This window comes from Ictidomys tridecemlineatus, chromosome 3, assembly GCF_052094955.1.
Source record: "Ictidomys tridecemlineatus isolate mIctTri1 chromosome 3, mIctTri1.hap1, whole genome shotgun sequence".
Classification (NCBI taxonomy): domain Eukaryota; kingdom Metazoa; phylum Chordata; class Mammalia; order Rodentia; family Sciuridae; genus Ictidomys; species Ictidomys tridecemlineatus.
This window is the reverse complement of record NC_135479.1, coordinates 25,598,598-25,617,616: the sequence shown is the minus strand read 5'-3', so window position 1 is coordinate 25,617,616 and position 19,019 is coordinate 25,598,598. Positions and strand designations below refer to the sequence as shown.

The 19,019-nt window shown below is 55.1% G+C and overlaps 1 protein-coding gene across 4 annotated transcripts; it reads left to right on the top strand.

The window, feature by feature from the left end:
• Positions 1-1,783: 1,783 nt before the first annotated feature.
• On the top strand, positions 1,784-18,829 carry Samd14 (sterile alpha motif domain containing 14). Of its 4 annotated transcripts, none has more exons than XM_040268918.2 (11): positions 1,784-2,481; positions 4,487-4,683; positions 5,903-5,957; positions 12,697-12,858; positions 13,245-13,533; positions 14,473-14,560; positions 14,642-14,716; positions 14,798-14,957; positions 15,988-16,107; positions 16,202-16,357; positions 17,161-18,829. In XM_040268918.2, exons 3-11 carry the CDS (start codon positions 5,946-5,948, stop codon positions 17,314-17,316), a joined length of 1,218 nt encoding a protein of 405 aa, XP_040124852.1. In that variant the 5' UTR covers positions 1,784-2,481; positions 4,487-4,683; positions 5,903-5,945; the 3' UTR covers positions 17,317-18,829. The 4 variants fall into 4 exon arrangements, with proteins under 4 accessions (XP_040124852.1, XP_040124851.1, XP_021579822.1 ...); XM_021724147.3 differs by having other exon boundaries at positions 1,788-2,481; positions 12,697-12,863; XM_040268917.2 differs by lacking the exon at positions 4,487-4,683.
• Positions 18,830-19,019: the final 190 nt, after the last annotated feature.

Below are 19,019 nucleotides of genomic sequence, written 5' to 3'. Positions count from 1 at the left end.
GAGTCCTGCTATCACCATCTGTCATGGGTCATGTGAGGGACCTTATACATATGTTCCAGAAGGTGGGCCTAGTAGCCACCTCATGTTTAAGCCCTTGTATGGCTGGGTGTATTGTGGCTCTGCTGTGAGTTTCTCAACCTGAGATATGACTTGCCCCTGAATTATCTCCACATTTGAGGCTGGGCCAGTTGGCCATGGCCAGGCCTGTGTGAAGTTTTCCACCTTAGCTCCCCTACCCCCCTTCTGATCCCATACCCAGGTCACCTGCCCAGATCTTGAGAACTTGAGCACTTTTGTCACAACCCTAGCTGAGAATTGTCTCAGTTCCCAGCAACTTAGGCCTCATTAATAACATGGGTCCTCTCAGGTCTAACATATCCTCCCCCAGAATGCCTCAGTGTCCTTATATTCTATCACCACCACCCCCCAACTCTTGGGATCTATATGGGTTATATATTCAATCCCCCTACTCCAGATCTCAGCCTGTAAACCACATTCTCTTAAAACACTCCAGACACAGCCCAAACAGGCTGTCACCAGAGACCCTACCCCCTCAGCAACCCATGGCTGCTAGCAGATCCTATAGATATCCAGAGAGTCCCAGACTTCCACAGATCTCCTAGGATCTGCCCTCACCTACAGTTCCATGCCACAGACCCTTGGAGGCCTCAGACTGCAGATATGGATGGGCCCTGAGGGAGCTTTCCTTCTCTAACCTTTTGGCCTCATGAATTCAAGACCCTTCTCCAGCTTCACCACCTGCTCCTAAACCACTTTCCTTCTACGTCTCTATTCCTTCTAAGTCTCTAGCTTCTCCAAGGTAGGGGGTAACAAACACCTACCTTATGGATTTATTGTGAGGATGACATTAATAATCTGATAAGTACTTAGTAGAGTGCCTGACACACCTCAATCCCTGCCTACGGCAGCTAGTTGTTGATTACATGATCTCCCTGGGTACCTCTCCTCCACCACCACCTCCCGCTGGCTCACCAGGTCCAAGTCTGAGCTCATCCCTCCTTTACCCCACCCAGCTCTAGGGCTTCCTGCCTCTAGCCAATATCCACAGCCATCCAAGATCCCTCCTTCTCCCTCAATTCTGTCCAGCCAGCCTTCAATTCCTGCCACTTGATTCACTTCCTTCTATATCCTGGATAGTTCTCAACTTGATTTTTACTCTTCTTGTCCGCTACTGTCATTTCTTCACAGCCTCTTTTGAAGGGGCTCTTGCCCTCAGGATGTCCTCTGCAATCAGCTTTCCACTGAGGAGCCAAGGGTTCTTCCCAAAACGCAGAACTGCACCCCTCTCTCCTGCGTCAACGTTCTCCACCTCCCTCCCCCATGGCTACTAGAATGGAACGCCAAACCTCCCCGTGCACCTTTGCAGCATCAGCTGGTCTTCCCCTCTGGCCCCTTCACCCGCAACCCCTATGGCGATGAGCATTTCTCCCCTAACGGCCTGTAGGAATCCTCCTCCTGTAGGAATCCTCCCTGTCCACTCTCCCCAAACCAACCAGGCGCCCTCGCGTCCTCTCTCCCTCCCGGTCGAAGTGTCCTCTTGAGACCCGGCCCACAGCCCGGGGCTGGGGAGGGCCTCTCTACTCGTCAGTCCTCAGGGCTGCACGGCCAGCGCCCTCGGCCTGGACTGGGTCGGTTGGGTTCACTGCGGTCCCCTCCGGCTTCAGCGCGGGGCTGGCTGCTGGGCGGGTGTTTTGAATGAGTGTGTGAGTGAGTCAATCAGGAGTCCTCACGGGCCCTGCAGACTGGGCGGAAGCCCAGTGGGGCCGCCTCTCGGCCGCTCCCCTGCCCCCGCGCCGGCTCCAGTGCGTGGCGTCTCCCGCGGGCCGAGAAGTAGCTGCAAGTGGGATACCCCGGGCTGGGCCGGCCGAGGCGCCCGCCGCCTCCTTCCGCTCGGATCCCGCCGCCTCCGCCCCCAGCCGCCCGCTCTTTGTCTCCCGGCGCCCGGCCTCCCCGCCACGCGCCCCCGCACGCCCCTTCCCGGGAACCCCCGTCGACCCCGCGGACGCGTCGCCGAGCGAATCCGCCTCCCAGGCCGAGGCCTCGACCCGCCGGGCCGGCGGGGGCGGGGCGGGAGGTGGCGCTCCTCCGCTCGCGCGCGCGCTCGCTCCCTCGCGCTCTCTCACACTCACACACTCACACACACTCACACACACACGCACACGCACGCACACACGGAGCATCCTTCCGTCAGGTCTCCAGGTCCAGCCCCGCCCTCGCTCCTGCTTCCTGCAAACCTTCCTCTGCCCCCAAACTGCCCCCGCTCTCCATTTCTCTCCGGCTGCGGGACCCTCCCCGCCGACCCTCCCCCCCACCCCGGGATGGAGCGTCTTGAGCCAGCCCGGAGCCCCCCGCGGCCGGGGTGACGGTCCCTCGCCCCTCTCCTGACCGGCCCCCGCCTTGAGCACCATGGGCCTGAGGGGTTCCCGAGGCGCCAGCCACTGAAGATGACCGATGCTAGAGGTGAGAGGCCGGGCCCCCGGGGTGGACAGGGAAGCCGGGCCGGCCACTTGGCCCGAGTGGGGTTGGATGGGTCCAAGGGATAGGGACCTTTTCCCCCTATCCCTAGGGGAACCCGCGGGGCTGGGGAGCTGGGCTGTCAGGGGAGGGGGCGGAGATAGGATTTGTGTCCCTAATCCCCTCCCTCTCTCCCAGAGAAATTAATAATAAAAAAAAAACCCACTGGTGTGGGGGAAGGGGTAGAGGACTTAACTCCTTCGTGCCCAGCAAGAAGTTGGACTGGTGGGTTGGAGAGAAACTGGCCACCCGCTGTGATTAGGGAGAGGGGCCTTGGGAGTGAAATAGGTAGCCGTCCCCACCTCCACCCGCTGTCCAGCGGAGCTTAAGAGGGGTGTCAGACTCCTGCAGGCTGTCCCCAGCCTGGGGCCTGTGGAAGACTGGCCACATAGGGAGGGGCACAGCCTCCCTAGATCCACAGTCCATCCTGCCTGGCCTTCCCAGTTGCACTTTCTCTGAGTCTGTCTGTCTGTCAGTGTCTCTCTCTCTCTTTCTTTCTCTCTCTCTCTCTCTCTCTCTCTCTCTCTCTCTCTCTCTCTCTCTCTCTCTCTCCTCTTCCTGGGCCCCTTTCTTTCCTCTAGCCTGTAGGCAGTGGCTCTCTGGCACCCCACCCTGGGCCCCACTCTGGGCTCCCAGCCCTCTGCCTTCTCCACTGCTTTTCTGGCCCCACTCTGCTCCTTTTGGCTCTTTCTTCTCAGCCCCCTTTGATGTCGCCAATCTCTTATTGGCATGCTTATTTATTCCTACTCCTGCTTCCTCCCTAGATTGTGCACCTCTACTTTCTCTTTCTCCTTCCCTTGGGTACCAGATTTATTTTTTTTAACTCACCTGCATCCCTTTCTCCCAGAAGAAAGTCAGAGGTCATTGATGCTCCTCCAGAAACTGGAAGTTATAGGGGAAGAGAATGGTCTGGTAATGTGGCTGTCCAGAGGAACAGGCTCATTTCTACCCTTGTTACCTGTCTAGGAGTATGTTTGTGTGTGTGTGTGTGTGTGTGTGTGTGTGTGTGTGTGTGTGTGTGTACGTGCTCATGTACACTTCTCACCCAGGGAAAAGGGTGAGGTTGAGTATCTAATTTTCCAAGACTCAATTTTGGAAGGAGAGGTGGCAGGATCTAGTGACCTTCTACATATCAAGCTTCCCTAGAATTCTCCATGGAGCGGTGTAGGGAGGGTTGGGTCCCTCATACACCCTAGGGAGCTGGCTGTTGAAGGGAAAAGCAAAAGCAGTTTGTGTTGAATCAGGTGGACTGAGAGTGGGTGCCACCTGGAAGCCCTAGCTCAGCCCAGAGGGTGCTGAAAGGGGTTTCCACACACAAGAGGGTCTCAGTCCTGGACTGAGTCCCTGAATAAAGAGCACATGAGCTTTCCCTTCTCAGTGTCTAAGAGGAGACACCACTGCTGCCCTCAGAGGACCCCTATTCTGATGGGAAGCTCCTGTCTTGAAAGCCCCTGTTCTAATGGGGGAATACATGGCCTCTCTCCCATCTGATATGGGGAGAGAAGACCCATGTAGGGAATCAGTGAAGTCTGAAAAATTCCTCATTTGCCACTGATTGGAGAAGGGTGAGTTTAGAAACTATGAAGAAAAATAGACAGGAGAACTACTATGACAGCTTTCTGGAAGAGGGGACAGCTGGGCCCTGGTGTCAGATAAGGCTTTGTGATCCAGTGTGAGAATTTGGTTTATTCTTTGGGGTAGCCTCCCTTCTCATCTGACCCCTCAGGGCAGGAAGAACCATTCTAGATCTTGGCTACTATTAATCCCCAGAGTTCAAGAATGTTGGGAAGGTTCTTGGAGGCCCTGCATCACCAACTCCTCCCCTACCCTGCTCAACCCTAGGTATCCATGGTGTCTGGGGTGGAGGTGGTTTTAATATGGGTTTAATACTTCCCCTAATCCCAGGCTGTGTATACCAGCTCCCCTGTCTCTCCCCTGTCCCTTCCCCTAGGGGGTATTTTTCCTCAGGAGTACCCCAGGAATTTCAGGCCATCCCTCAAGATAGCGCTGAGAACCAGGCATGGGTCAAGGCAGAGTTCTGCTTCTTCTGCATCTCAAGTTTTCACATCTGAAAAGTGGGGATACTAAGATCTCAAGCCTGGCTGGCTCACAGTGAGACCATTAGGAACAGAGAAGGAGGGGCGGAAGGTATGTGCTCCAGCTTCTCTGTACATCTGTCAAGGACATGGTGTAGTCCAGTGCCATGCCCTTTTCTAAGGGACCTGAGTGTTAGAAGTAACTGAAGATCATGTCTTGGCTATGCAGTGTTCCTGCCTTAAACCGTCAGTGACTCCCAGGCTTCCTCCTTGTCTTCTCATCAGTATTCCCCTACATCTGCTAGGAAAGCCTGTCCAAATGCTTTCACCTGCTATATCCGGCTTCCCTACCTGCCATCCCTTCCTGCTTCCCACCAAATAAGCAAACAAGAACAAAATAATGTGGTCCATCCACACTCATTCCCAGAACATACTTGATGCTCTGAGCATTGGCTGTCCACTGTTCTGCTGTGAGTACTCCTCATACCCTCCTGCATCTGTGCGTCTGTCAAGAACAGGGAGAACTGAGAGTCTGCCTAGAACAGTGGCCCTGCTGATGGTGCCAGTTTCCTGAACAGTCATGTTCAGAAAGGCAGGTGGTGAGGGCCCCAGTGTACAGTGGGGAGGGGGGAAGCAGGATTGGATGGTGGATGGAAGATGGGCACAGAACTGATAGTTGCAAAGATGGGTGGATGGATGGATTGAGGTTGATATTGGATGGATGGGATGGGGGGATGGATATTAGACAAGTTGGGGGAGGAATGGATGAATGACTGGATGGATGGTGGATAATCAAGCAGATCAAGCAGATGGGTAGATAAATGGATAGGTAGATGGATGGAAGACCCTGGGCTCTGATTCTGTATTTACCACTAACTTGCTATGTGATTGTGGGTTAGCCACTCCCTCCTCTGTTTCTGTGTTTGTAAAATCAGAGGATCAGATTTAATAATCTCCATGACTTCTTCTACACTTGATGTTGGACGGTTTATGATGATTGAAAGCTTTTTTAGGGGATACTAGTGATGGAAGGGCCCAGGACAGTGAAGAGCCCTGAGTGAAGGCAACAGGCTTGGACCACTGCAGGGCCAGCTGCATCTGTGCTCAGGGTTGGCTCAGCCATCCCCTTCTGCTTGTGCTTGCTGCCCTAACACCCCCAGTGTAGAGGAGGACTCAGATGGCTTCTCTCCCAGGGCTGTAAGAAAAGCTTTGAGGGAAAGTGAGGGCCAGCAGACCAGGAGCAGGTGTAGCCATGGACCTGTCCCCTGACTTGACCAACCTGAACCTCTTATCCAGGGTCTCTTTTTCTTTCTCTCTATTTGTCTCCACAGCTCTCTTGAGTCATGGCTTCTTCAAAGCTCCGAGAACCCGCAGATGAGGTTTTTGGTAAGTTCTATTTGACTCCATCTCTACCAATAGACACAGCCAAAGAGCACTTCTTTCCAAGGCTACTGGGCATGGAATGGGGGAGAGAGGACCTTCGGGTGTTCAGTGTGTGTGTGTATGTGTGTGTGTATTGTGGCCTGAATCTGTCACTACTATCTTAGTGGGTCCTCATCTACTTATCTTACTCCATCTCACATGCACTGTGTCATTTCTATACAGAAAAGGAGCATAGAATGCAGTGTTAAAGTGACTTGCTCTAAAGATCACATGATAAGTTAGGTGAGAGGCCTGGGGCTAGAACCCCAGACTGCCTGACTCACTGTGCTCCATCCCTGTCTATTCCAGCCCAGACAACACGCATCACTTCCTAGTCACCTGCATAGTGCATGGGACCTCACTCCAGGGCTCTGCCCTGGAATCAAATGCAGCACACATACAACCTCACACCCCCACATCAGCCCCACATGCTGGTCTGCATGGCCTTGTCCTCAGCACATACTTGGGTGCCTGCGTGGTCACCTGTACCTGCATTTGGAAATTGACTGCCCCAGTGGGGCGGCATTCCTAGCAGGCCCTGGGGTGGAGAAGCTGTTTCCCAGCTGGATTAAGGTGTGTGGCGTGGGGGGCTCCTATACCCGGAACACCAAGGGGCTCCCAGCTTCTTTCCCCTGCCTTCCTATATCCATCTTCCTCCTCTCTTTTCCCTGTCACTGCTCCTGGCCACAGTGACACCAGGGCTGCTGCCTCTTGGCTTCTGAGGAACACTGCTTCCCATCCCAGGCTCCCAGGGGCTCCCCTGGGCCTCAGTCTCTGGGTCCCTGTGTCCCCACACAGGCTCAGCCTAACCCTTGGCTTAACAGGTGAGCTGTCCCTCCCCTGGGCTTTCCTGCCTCCCCTCCCCCTCCAGTCTCCACCCTCTGTTCCTCACCCAGGCCTTTCCTGTTTCCCTTTTCTACTGAGATAGCTGGGCCTTGCTTCCTGATGGGAAAGGCAATTAAATATTCATTATTCCCACTGCCCAGGGCAGGAGGGAAGAAGAGGGGGCACAGAGGAGGGAGCAGGGAATGGCAAGAGGTGGAAGAAGGGGTTGAGGGGCCTGGCAGACCAAGGGGTCCAGGAGAGGCTGGTAACCTCACCTCAAAACTTCTAAACTGTCAGGGTAGAGTTGCACCTGCCTGTAATCCCAGCAGGTCAGGAGGCTGAGACAGGAGGATCCCAGGTTCAAAGCCAGCCTCAGCAAAAAGCGAGGTGCTAACAACTCAGTGAGACCCTGTCTCTAAAATAAAATACAAAATAGGCCTGGGGATGTGGCTCAGTGGTGGAGTGCCCCTGACTGAGTTCAATCCCCAGTGCCCAAAACAAAACAAAAACTTAGAAACCACCAGGATTCCCTTTGCCCTCTAAACTGTCCCACGGAGGGTGACTGTGGTGCCCAGAGTCAGGAGCAGAGGGCCCTTCTCCTTGGCACAGGTTGGCTGAGCACCAGCTGAGTGACAGGAGGGTAGAGGGTGCAAGAGTACAGGTCTGGGAGCCAGGAGACCTGGACACCATCCTTAACTCCCTCCTACCCAGGCCAAACCTTTCTTCCTTGACCTTCAGCTTCCCAGCCCATAAAATCAGGAGTTGACTCAAAGTCGCTCCCATTTGTGCTTCAGAAAGGATGTAGTGTATTTGGTGGTTACAGATATGCCAGACTGCCTGTCTTTAGCCCTGGCAGGATCTTACCAGCTCTGTGCCCTCAGGCAAATTAAGGCTGCCCTGGGGATTGGTAGTGTCCCTTCCTCCTGGGTCGTGGGAGGTAAAATGAGCGAGTAATTGTGAAGCACTTAGAGGAGGGCCTGGCACTGAGGAGCCCAGTGGGGAGTAGCTCTGCCTCTTCCGAGGTTTGGTCTTCAGGGCTTGCTGATACCAGGCCAGCCTGGGGAGTCTGGGTGAGGGGGCCCGAGGGCTGGGAAAGGAGGACCCCTCCCCACTTCAGCCCAGGGGCTGTGGACACCAGAAGCAAAGCAAGTGCAGCTGTGGGGCCAGAGAATTGAGCCAAGCCTGGGTCTAAAAATCAGTCCTTAAGCCAGCATCTGCCCCCTCGGAGTCCTCAGCTGCTCACTGCCCCTGGTAGCTGCAGCAGCCTCTCTGTTCCATCATCCCCTTTCGCCAGCCCACTCCTGGCTCCTCTTTGCAGGCTGCACCAGTCCCCTGGCTGCTCCTCAGACACTCCAAGCCCAAGCCTGCACCATTCTCTCTCCGTAGAAAACTCTGGGTCTTTCTATTACCTTAGCTCTTTATTGTCACCCAGGCCTCAGCCTGGCTGTCTAAGATGAGTAGCAGCCCTCAGGCCATCCTTGTCTCTTCAGCCATTCTGGAAAGATCCACAGGCTCCTAATAGGTGCCAGGTTCCATGCAAGGCTCTGGGGAGAGTCAGCAAAGAACAAGGCAGACCAAGTCACTCTCCTTAGGGAGCCTGATTTCTCGGATGGGAGCAAGTGGGGGCCCTTATCCTGAGAGCACCAGAGGCAAACAAAGATGACCATCCTGTGAGGCCAGAGGAGGTGGGAAAAGGAGGGGTGTGTTAGTCAGCCAGACAAAGAAGGGTGGAGTTGTGGCACTGAGGGAGGGTTGGGGCAGGTGGGGACAGAGGCAAAGGCAGGCAGAAATACATCATCATGGTGTGAGCATTGTTCACCACCTCGGGCATAGGACAAGGCCTGGTACAAAACAAAACCGGGTAGTGACATGCTCACGCCATCAGCAGCAAATGCCAAGTTGGAGGCATTATGATGAAACACTTTATATGGACGATTCTACTTAAAGTTCACGACAAGGCTCTCAGTAAGACACTGCTAGTTTGGCCCCTTTTTACAGATGAGGGAGCCAGCACCCAATGTAAGTAACTTGTCCAGGATCACCCAGACAAGTGACAGAAGTGCCCTTGGCCTGGGCCATGCAGCTCCAGAGCCTGTGCTCTTACCTGAGGTGTGATAGAAGAGTCTAGCGCAGGAGGAGTCCAGGAAACTCGGAAAGGGGGGCTGGGTCTCCAGGTCTTGATGCAGGGCTGAGGCTCGGGAGCTAGGCTTTATATTGGCTTTGGGATCCACCCCACCACCACCCCCGACAGACCCCAAAGGGTTTCAAAGCAGGAGAGTAGGGGACATGGCAAGAAATGTGCTTTGGAAAGTTCTTCTCACCTGTGGAAGGTGCGGAAGGGAAGTGTACCCAGATGCAGAAGCCATGCTCTGGGATGGCAGCCGCTGGCAGAGGTGGGGGCACTAGCGAAGGCCTGAGCTGAGGTAGTGCAGTCTAGATGGGGAGGTCAGGCTGCCCGACGTGTGCAAGAAAGGCCAGTCAACAGAACTTCCTTGTTTTATTAAAAGAGTGCTTACAAAAATGTTGGCGTGATGGCGCGCTCCTGTAACCCAGCCACTCTGGAGGCTGAAGCAAGAAGATTGCAAGTTTGACGCCAGCCTCAGCAATTTAGCAAGACCATTGGTAACTTAGCGAGATTGTGTCTCAAATTAAAAAGTAAAATAGGCAGGGGATGTAGTTTGGTGGCAAAGCACCCTTGGGTCTAATGTCCAGGACTAAAATTAAATAATAATAAAAAAATTACAAGTCTGGGGCAAGAAGATGACAAGTTTGAGGCCAGTCTCAGCAATTCAGTGGGAACCTACCTCAAAATAAAAAGGGGCAGGAGTGTAGCTCATGATAGATACTTGCCTAGCATGTGTGAGGACCTGGTTACTGCAAAAACAAACAAAATGAAAAATAAGTATTTACTAAGCACCTACTATGTGTACTATGTACCAGGCATTGTTCTGCATCTGGGGTAGTGAACAAAATAGAGAAAAATCTGTCCTTTTGGAGCTGCCATTCTAATGAATGAAGAGAGACAATAAAATCACACAATATGCCAGAAAGTGATAGATGATGTGGAAAGAAAAATGGAGTGGGCTTTTGGAGTGTATGTGGGAAAGTGATATCAACTGAGTAGTCTGAAGGGCCTTGGTGTGAAATTGAGCAAGGACCTGAAGGAGGTGAGGGAGAGAAGCAAGTAGAAATCTAGCCAAGGTCTCTGTAGGAAGAGAGACATGCAAAGGCCCTGAGGTGCAGGCTGGATTTCCGTGAGGAAGGGTTACTGGAGGGAGGGAGAAGAGCTCTGAGCAGAGGAGTGACAGAACATCGGGTTTCATTAGGATCACACAGGCTGTGTGCTGCAGAAGGACTGTATGTGGCAAAAGAAGGGGGAAGGTTTTTTGTTTTGTTTTGTTTTTTATAATAAACAAGGCAAGAGATGATGGTACCTCGCTGTGAGTAGGTACCTGCTTGCTCCCCGCCCTCCTCTTCTCTTTCCTGTCCTTGTGTGCATGGATGAGTGTGTGTAGACTCAATCATAAACAGTATATTTTGAAAAGTCTCAACCATAATGTTTTCCTTGGTGGTACGGGGGCCTTGCAAATGATAGGCAAGCACTCTACTGCTGAGTTATATCCCCAGCTCCCAACCATGTCCAGAAGTGGAGAAGAGTGCCGGGCGCACACCTGTAATCCCAGAGGCTTAGGAGGCTGAGGCAGGAGGATCACAAGTTCAAAGTCAGCCTCAGCAATTTAGTGAGGCCCTAAGCTACTCAGCGAGACCGTGTCTCAAAATAAAATGTAAAAAAGTGGCTGAGCATGTGGCTCATTAGTTAAGTACCCCTTTGTTCAGTCCCTGTACCAAAAAAAAAAACAAAAAAGGGGGGGGAAGTAAAGAAGAGTGCAGTGTACTCTGCCATGTGCTCATGTCCAGGTCACCCCACTTCAACAAGCGCCGACTCACAGCCAGTCTTGTTTTGCCTCTGTCCCTCCCACACTCTGCCCTCATTGCTCTGGATTATTTTGAACGGAATCCAAAACATCATATCACTTCACCATAAATATTTCAGTATGTCTAGATATATTTTGAAAGTAGAGCCAACAGGAATTCTGGCTGGATCAGTTTGTAGGATGGGAGAGAAAGAAGTCAAGGATGACTCTGGGGGGTTGACTTGAGCAACGGAACCGGTGGAGCTATCAAACTGGGGAGCCTGGGGGGGCAGCTTATGGGGAGGCAGAGCCACAGGTTGGGTTTTGGTGTGGAAGAAGAAGGAGCCCATCGGACATGTCAGCGGAAGTGCTGAGTGGACAGTTGGACATATAAATTTCCAGCTGGGCGTGGGGCTGAGGGAGGACGGTAGCCCAGAGCTGCCTAACCTGGGTGGCTTGGGTGGGCAGTGGGACCTTTCAGGGAGCCAGAGAGGTGAGCAGTCTGAGGCAAGGCAGAGGGTTTGTGTTGATGTATTGAGTTGGAGGTGTCTGGGGTCCTTTGTCACAGCAAGTTCCCTGGACATGGCCCAAGTGCCTGGGCTTGGAATTCAGGGGAGCAGTCAGCTAGAAATAGGCATAAGTGGCCATTAAGCCAGGTGTGTTTGGGGTGTTTACAGAAAAGAGGGCAGAACAAGGAGGACAAGGGTGTGTGAGGGATGGAATGGGGTCCCAGAGGTCCCAAGGGAGGTGTGGAGAGGAAAGGGTTGAACCATGCTGAGGCGCAGGAAGAGTCTTAATGCCAAGGTCAAGTCCAGTCCAGCGTGAGGGCACCATTCTCAGGTAGGTACACAAAAAGAGAAACTCATCCATAAGTGCTTTTGTGTGTGACCCACTGCGTTTGCCTGCTCCTCCTTGGGGTCATCATGCAGGACCTAGCACTGGGCCACAGACCCCCGGATGGCAAGGACAGGCTTCAGAGGCCTGTGGGGACTTTCTTCCTGCCACTGCCACTGGCTTGTGGGAGTCCCTCTGCCTCACTTCAAATGCAGGCCCCCAAATACTCACCAGTGTTCTCTCTGAATACTACCCTAAGAGTGACACAGCAAGTGTCCCCACAGGGCCAGTTTCTGGAGCCAGTCTAGTCAGGCTCAAATCCCAGAGGACTGCTAGCTGATGGCTCAGTCAAGTGACTCGACCTTTTTGAGCCTTAGTTTGTACAGTGTGTGTAGTAGCTGTGGGGGCCTCCCCTCCCAGGGTTGTTGTTTTTCTTTTCTTTTCTTTCTTTTTTTGTATCAAATTTTTTTTGTTTGAACCCCAGGGGCACTTAACCACTGAGCCACATCCCCAGCCCTTTCTTTTTTTCCTTTAAATTTTTTAAATTTTGAGACAGGATCTCACGGAGTTGCTTAGGACCCTGATAAATTGTGAAGCTGGCCTTGAACTTGTGATCCTCCTGCCTCAGCCTCCCCAATTGCTGGGATTCTAGGCATGTGCCACCACACCTGGCTCTCAGAGTTGTTTTGAATGAGAGATGATGTTTGTAGTGTCTGGTGCATTGTAGTTGCTTCTTGAGTGGTAGCCAGGATCACCATGATGTCTGCAGCCTTGTCCAGTTCCTCTCCCTACAGAGCTTCCCTCCCACCACCCCTAGAGGTGTCATCCCCGCTTCCGTATGCCACCTAGTCATTTGGAAACTCCCCTCCAGACCTTAGGAGCTGGGTTGGCGTTTCCCCCTCTGACCCCTCCAAATACGGCTGCTCTGTGCCTCTATGCAGGCTGTACTTATGTGCTGACATGATTAGGTCTCCCCCAGTCTGCGGAGGGGGGTCCTGATTTCCATCTCCCTGGCCTTGCAGTGCCTAGCACTCAGAAGTACTGGCTTAATGCCTGGGGTGTGAACAAGGTGGGCCTCTGGGCTCTCCACCTTCAGGTGACTGGTCTCTGCCCATTCACCTGGTTTGCAGATCTGGACTTGGCTGTGCCAGAGACCGCCAGACTGGACAGCAGTTTACACAAGGCCCGGGCCCAGCTGCTGGCCAAGGGCCGAAGACATCGGCCATCCCGCTCCAGGCTTCGGGACAGTGCCAGCTCTGCTGAGGATGGTGAAGGTTCCGATGGGCCTGGAGGCAAGGTTGGGGCAACACCCACCCACCCCCACACCCACACACCTCTCATTCCCCTGGGCTTTCCCTGCCCTTGGGGGAAGCCTCATTCCCAGAGCGCTGATGTAATAATAATGCTACCAAATGTTAGCGCACTTCACGTCTGGCCGGCTCCTCCTATTAAAGTAGAAGCTCCACTTGCCTTGGTTGTGCCCCAAGACCCAGCTTGCAGATCAGGAAGCTGAGGCCAGCACAGGTTCAGTATTGGTCACAATAATAGCTAGCAAGGCCGGGGACCTCAACCCTTCCCTATGCAGCTCACGGGGAGACCTTCCCTCCAGGCCCCAGAAGGACTCAGGAGCCAGGGCTCCAGCACAGTGGGGAGGATGAACGGCTGTCCCCTCCCCCAGGTGACCGATGGCTGCGGGAGTCCCCTGCACCGGCTGCGCTCGCCTTTGCACTCGGGCCCTGGCTCCCCGGGCGGGGGATCTTTCTGCCTGGAGCCTCCTGGTTTGCGGCGCAGTCTGGACGAGGACGAGCCGCCTCCGTCGCCGCTCACACGCTATCGGCCCCTGCACAACGCGGCCTCCCACGAGGGCCTGGCTGCCGCCTCCAGCTCGCCGCCGCGTTCCGCACCCTCCTCGGACAGCTCGCCCAGCTTCGTACGCCGCCACCCGCGCGCGGAGCCGCACAGCGAAGGTGAGCGCGGACGGCGCCCCCTGCCGGTGCGCACAGCCACCACAGCTTCCCCAGCCGCGCCCCGCGACACCGAGGCAGTGGCTGCGCCCAGTGGAACTGGGTGGCCATGGGGAGCTGGGGAGAATGAACACCAAGGTTCATTCATTCCTTTACAGAGAAATTACTATGTGCCAGACACTGCTGGATCCTGGGGCACAAATAGGGCAAATAGAGGCAGTCCTTGTCCTCCTGGGGTGTATAGTTTAGAGGAGCAACAATAGAACCATCCCTTAATAAATGTGCAGTTACAAAGTGTAATGATTGCTACGCAGGAAATGTGCATGGCGGTGGAAGTGCCTGTTATCAGGGTATCTGACCTATTTGAGAGCATCATCAAAGACTCCTCTGAGGAAATGACATTTGAGCCAAGATTGGAAGGCCAGGATAAAGTTAACAGTAAATAGTAGTGATCCACCGGCTGCCATGTCACACGCCTGTAGTCCAGAGGCTTGGGAGGTTGAGGCAGGAGGATAGCGAGTTCAAAGCCAGCCTCGGCAAAAAACAAGGCACTAAGCAACTCAGTGAGACCCTGTCTCTAAATAAAATACAAAATAGGGCTGGGGATGTGGCTCAGTGGTTGAGTGCTCCTGAATTCTATCCCCAGAACTTACACTCCCCCAAAAAATAGTAGTGGTCCCTACCTTGTCAATTTGTAAAGTGCTTTAAGGTTTGTCAGAGCCTTTCCTATGCATCTCAAAGGTACCATGACATGGTCAGAGATTATTACCCCCACATTTGAAATGACAGAATCTCAGAGGAAAAAGTGACTTATCCTAGGTCACACAGCTAGTGAAGGACACCAGAGCCAGGGTGGCTGATTCTAAGTCAAGAATATGCCAACCCGCCAGAGAAGATAGGCAAGCCACTGTACTGGCTCTTTGCTCCCCCTGTCCCCGAAAGATGACAGCCGGGATGCCAGCCCTCCTGAGCCTGCCAGCCCCACCATCGGTCTGGATAAGAAGACGCGCCGGAAGTTTCTGGACCTGGGGTGAGTGAAGGAGGGGCCACGGTCCAGAGCTGAAGCTGCTGGGGTAAGAGCAGCTCTGCCACTCCCCTGCCCTCCCCACAGGGTCACCCTCCGCCGAGCATCCACTGGCAAGAGCCGGAAGGAGAAGGGCAGCAACCGCCTGTCCATGGGCAGCAGGTAAGAGGTGCCCACAGTGCCCACCGTCAGCTCCCAGCCTCCCCTTGGTGCCCACACCCATGCTGGGTGCTCTCTTCACAGGGAGTCGGTGGAAGGGTCTGGCCGGTCAGGGGCCTCCCCGTTCCTGCCCTTTTCCTGGTTCACAGACAGCGGCAAGGGTTCAGCGTCCTCAGGCAACGTCACTTCTCCTGCCTGCTCCCCTAAACATGAGGGGTTCAGTCCCAAGAAGTCAGCGTCACAGGTAATCCCAGGACTTTCTTGCCCCCAAACTGGCCCCTGGATTCAGGTGACATACTACACCATAATCAGACGGGAATCCAGGCCCTCCTAGAATCCATTTGTCCACCTCAGAGCCACTGTGTGTTCCATGACTCCATCGTCACCTGAGTTCATTCACTCATCTCAGTAGTTCATTGCCTCACTCATTCATGGCCTCCCGCGTCTCTGACACTGGGGCCCTGCTGTTCACCCAGCCTGGGGTCTCCTTGCCTGCTAACCCCTCTGCCTGGCTCAGGTCTGATGTGACACCCTGTTAGGAGTTGGGCCACCTGCTTGTGGGGTGAAGCTTCAGAGATATAGAGGTGAACAGGACCCAGCCTGGTGCTCTGAGAGCTCACAGCCCTGCAGGAGGAGCAAGCCCAGGGACAGAAGCCACACTGAGTGTGTGCTCATGTTCATCGGCACTCTCCAGGGTCACCACGCCCCAAGCACACCTTTTTGCTTTAACAGTGAGGTGGGGGAGGCAGGCTCACTCCTCTATTGTACAGATGACAAATGAAGGGTCCCACAGAGGGGACCTGCTCACTGACTTGCACAGATTTCATTGCAAAGCTCCATAACCCCCAGCCCTGGGGACACTGTGGTAGACAAGATCCAGCATAGGCCCTTATAGAACTGATAATCCAGTGAGGGCATCTACCAGCGAGGTGACACAGGAGTCAGGTCCCAAGGACAACTGACCCAACCTGAGGGAGTCCTGGTGGGCTTCTTGTAGGAAGCAGCACCGAACCTAACACCTCTGTTCCTGCCAGTTCTTCTGTCTGGCTTAGTTCTAGCCCTGTGCCCCCTAGATGGCTGCCTGCCTCTCAAAGGCCCCAGGTCATGACATGTCACACAAGTTACCATGTCCTGTGTTTGCCCAGCTCCCAGCTTGTGCTCAGAGGGCACTGAGCAACTTTGGGTGCCTAGTCCAGGACTTCAGCTCCATGTAGACAGGGTGGTGGGCCCAAGGGGGCTCCCTTCCTCATCAGCACACACCCCTTCCCATATAGGAATCCACCCTGAGTGACGACTCCACGCCCCCCAGCAGCAGCCCCAAGATCCCGAGTGGTCCCCGGCAGGAGGCCAAGTGTTCCTACCCCTACCACACGCTGTCCCAGTCTTCAGATGAGGTGAGTGAGGCTGGCCGCCATGCCGGCTGGAGTCCTGCTGAGTGTGCAGGCTGCGGTCGAGCCTCTCCCCACATTCTCCTCGTCTCTGTCCCAGTTCCTGGATGAGCCCCTCCCTACTGTCCAGCACTGGACCAGCCAGCAGGTGGGCCAGTGGCTGCATAGCCTCAATCTGGAGCAGTACGCCGCTGAGTTTGCGGCCCGGCAAGTGGACGGGCCACAACTCCTGCAGCTGGATGGAAGCAAACTGAAGGTAGGTCAGAGTGCAAAGGTCATGACCCAGACAGAGCTTGAGGCAACTTCAAGGTTGGGGAACTCCTCATGCTACTTTGACCCTCGGCCCAGCTTCCTGAGCTGCCTTTCCGCTCTCCAGCCACTGCTGAGACCTGTGACCTCTAGGATGGTCCTACAGGGGTCTGGTAAGGGACCCCAGTCCAGCTGGAAATCCAAGCCCACCACTTGAACTTGATCATCTAGCTCCAGCCCAAGCCTCCAAGCTGACCTTTCCCTTTGGGACGGTCATCTGACCTCTGGAACTTGAGTTTTCCAGTATCATGGGAAGCCAAGCCTCTCCCTGGTCAGCTCCGCCCCATTCTCAGTCTCAGAGGCTAGCGGTAGTGATGTGTCATGGGGACAGTTTGCAGGGTGGCCTCTGAACTCTGCTGGAAGGTTCCCAGCCTGTCTCCAGCTGTCATCTGAGTTGCTTGGGGGTAGTGGGGAGGGGCCTTGGCCACCAACTAGCTCTGTGACCTTGAGCAAGTCACTCCCCATCTTTGGGCCTCAGCAGGTTGGGCAGGGTTGTGTGGAGGCTGAAACCCCAAGTGGAAGGAGGGAAGACACGGATGGGGAGGCCCACCTCAAGCCTCATCTCTCCCAACCACTCCAATTCCACACTCTCACTGAGGCTTCTGATCCCTGGGCAAGTCACAGTAGGAGGCAGAGGCTGCCCTTCAGGGTGTATGGCTGGGACGGAAGGAAGCCCCGGGCTTGTGTTGGCTGGAGCTGAACCTGGAAGGTTCTGGGATGCTCTCCTCCACCCTGGAATTTTCCCCCCAGAGCCTGGGGCTCAGCAACTCGCATGACCGGGCACTAGTGAAGCGGAAATTGAAGGAACTGGCAGCAGCTGCGGAGAAGGAGCGCAAGGCCCAGGAGAAGGCTGCGAGGCAGCGGGAGAAGCTGCGGCGCCGGGAGCAGGAGGCCAAGAAGAGCTAGGGGCGGGCAGGGTGGCACTGGCACCTGGGTGCGGGCAGCCACCAGGCTCAGCGGGCACAGGCCTCACCAGGGGGGTGGGCCTGGGTGCCAGGCTTGGGCTGGCCTAGCCCCACACTCTTGGGGGCACGTGCCCTCTCTCACTCTGTCTGGACCCAGAGTCCCCGGGAAGGGAGACCCCAGGGAGAGGGCCCAGTAATAAATCCGATTCTGAGGACTTGTTTGGCACAGAGTTCCTGGGAGAGGCAGGTAGCAGCTGAAGGGAAGAGGGACAGAGAGGCCAGGGCTGAAGTTAAGTCCAGAAGCCCAGAGGAGCCGGGATCAGGCTGGCCCTATGTCCTCAGGCCAGGGTGGTGCTGGGCATGAAGGTGCCTGCCTGCCTCCCAGAGGCCCTGCACCTGGCAGGGTCTTCAGGCTCAGAGGGTAGTCTGGGCATCTCAGCAGGGGACAGAGCTGTGCCTCTCCAGCTCTTCAAGGTGGCTGTGTTGGGGGAGAGCTGTTCTGCTCCCCAGGTAGATCAGTGAGCATTACAGCAAGTCGCACTCAGGGTAGACTCCCAGCCAACTCCTCAACAGGAGAGCAGAGAGAGCAGGAAGAGATACGTGTGGCCTCTGCAAGGATAGGAGAAGACAGACAGGACAAAAACCCCTTCTTTCTCCTGCCCTGTCCTGAGTCCCAAGGCAAGGACGGCATCCAGGCAGCCTGTCCCTTCAGGGCCTATTCAAGAGCAGGTCTCTCACCTGCTCTCCAGCCAGGACTCCTCCTCCTCCTGCTCCCTCAGAGAGCACCTGAGCTCTTTTGGGGGGCAGAACACACTTGGAAGCATCGGGGACAGAGCCCTCCCGGTGCCTTGGTGCTGCTGAACCCATGGCACTTCACCCCAGCCGGCAGAGGCAAAATCTGGGGTTTACCTGGAAGCTGCTGGATGGGAAGGGCCCACTGGCTCTCTCCATCAGCCCCGGCCACTGTGAGGAGCTCAGGGCTCTAGACTGGGCAGGGAGCGCAGGCTGCAGCTCACAGGCTGCCGGGAGGGCCAGGAACGACCCCCGGGTGGGAGTGGTGTCTGTCATTTTTGGAAAATGTCCAGAGACAGGTTGTCCAGGTACCATGCTGGCCAGCAGCCAGCCCAGCTTCTGGGGCCCTGGTTAGAGCTACCAATGGAGCCAGGGGCTTCGGATTAGAAACCCCTCCCCCAACTGTCTGCCTGGAGAGGTAGACAGGACCAGTGCATGCTGACCCCTCACTCCTGCCCGGGGTCTGTGGCTCAAGGCCAGGGCCCCCTCCCTGGGACCAGCACTTTCCTCCCCTCTGCCATATGGGCTGGGAGTGGGGCTCCAGAGAGAAAGGGGGCAGCGGGGGCACGGGCACCCCTGGGCCTGGCAGAGGGGCTGGTGGGGAGGTGGGAAGGCATGCGTGTCCTTGAAGCCATCAGGAGCTATAGTGGGTGTCCACCTGCATGTGAAGGGGGGAGGCGGTTCTCAATTTCTTTCAATAAACATTTACAATGTGCCAGTGACCTCTCTGTCTGTCCCAGTTGTGGGGGTGGGTGGGGACACAGGGACGAAGCTGTGTCACTGTTGCTGGGCTGTCAAGAGCTCTGGAGGAGCTGCCTGGTATTTTACTCCTGGTACATACGGGTGATGCCAATGTCCTGGTGACATCATGTGTGACACAGGGTATGGCAGTCTATGTAAATGTGGGTGTGT

Excerpts from the sequence above, each read along its gene's own strand:
- Samd14 (XM_021724147.3), top strand. The coding sequence starts at position 5,915 with ATGGCTTCTTCAAAGCTCCGAGAACCCGCAGATGAGGTTTTTG. Across the intron at positions 14,958-15,987 it reads CCAAGAAGTCAGCGTCACAG|GAATCCACCCTGAGTGACGA; the intron begins GTAATCCCAGGA and ends CTTCCCATATAG. Across the intron at positions 16,108-16,201 it reads TGTCCCAGTCTTCAGATGAG|TTCCTGGATGAGCCCCTCCC; the intron begins GTGAGTGAGGCT and ends TCTCTGTCCCAG.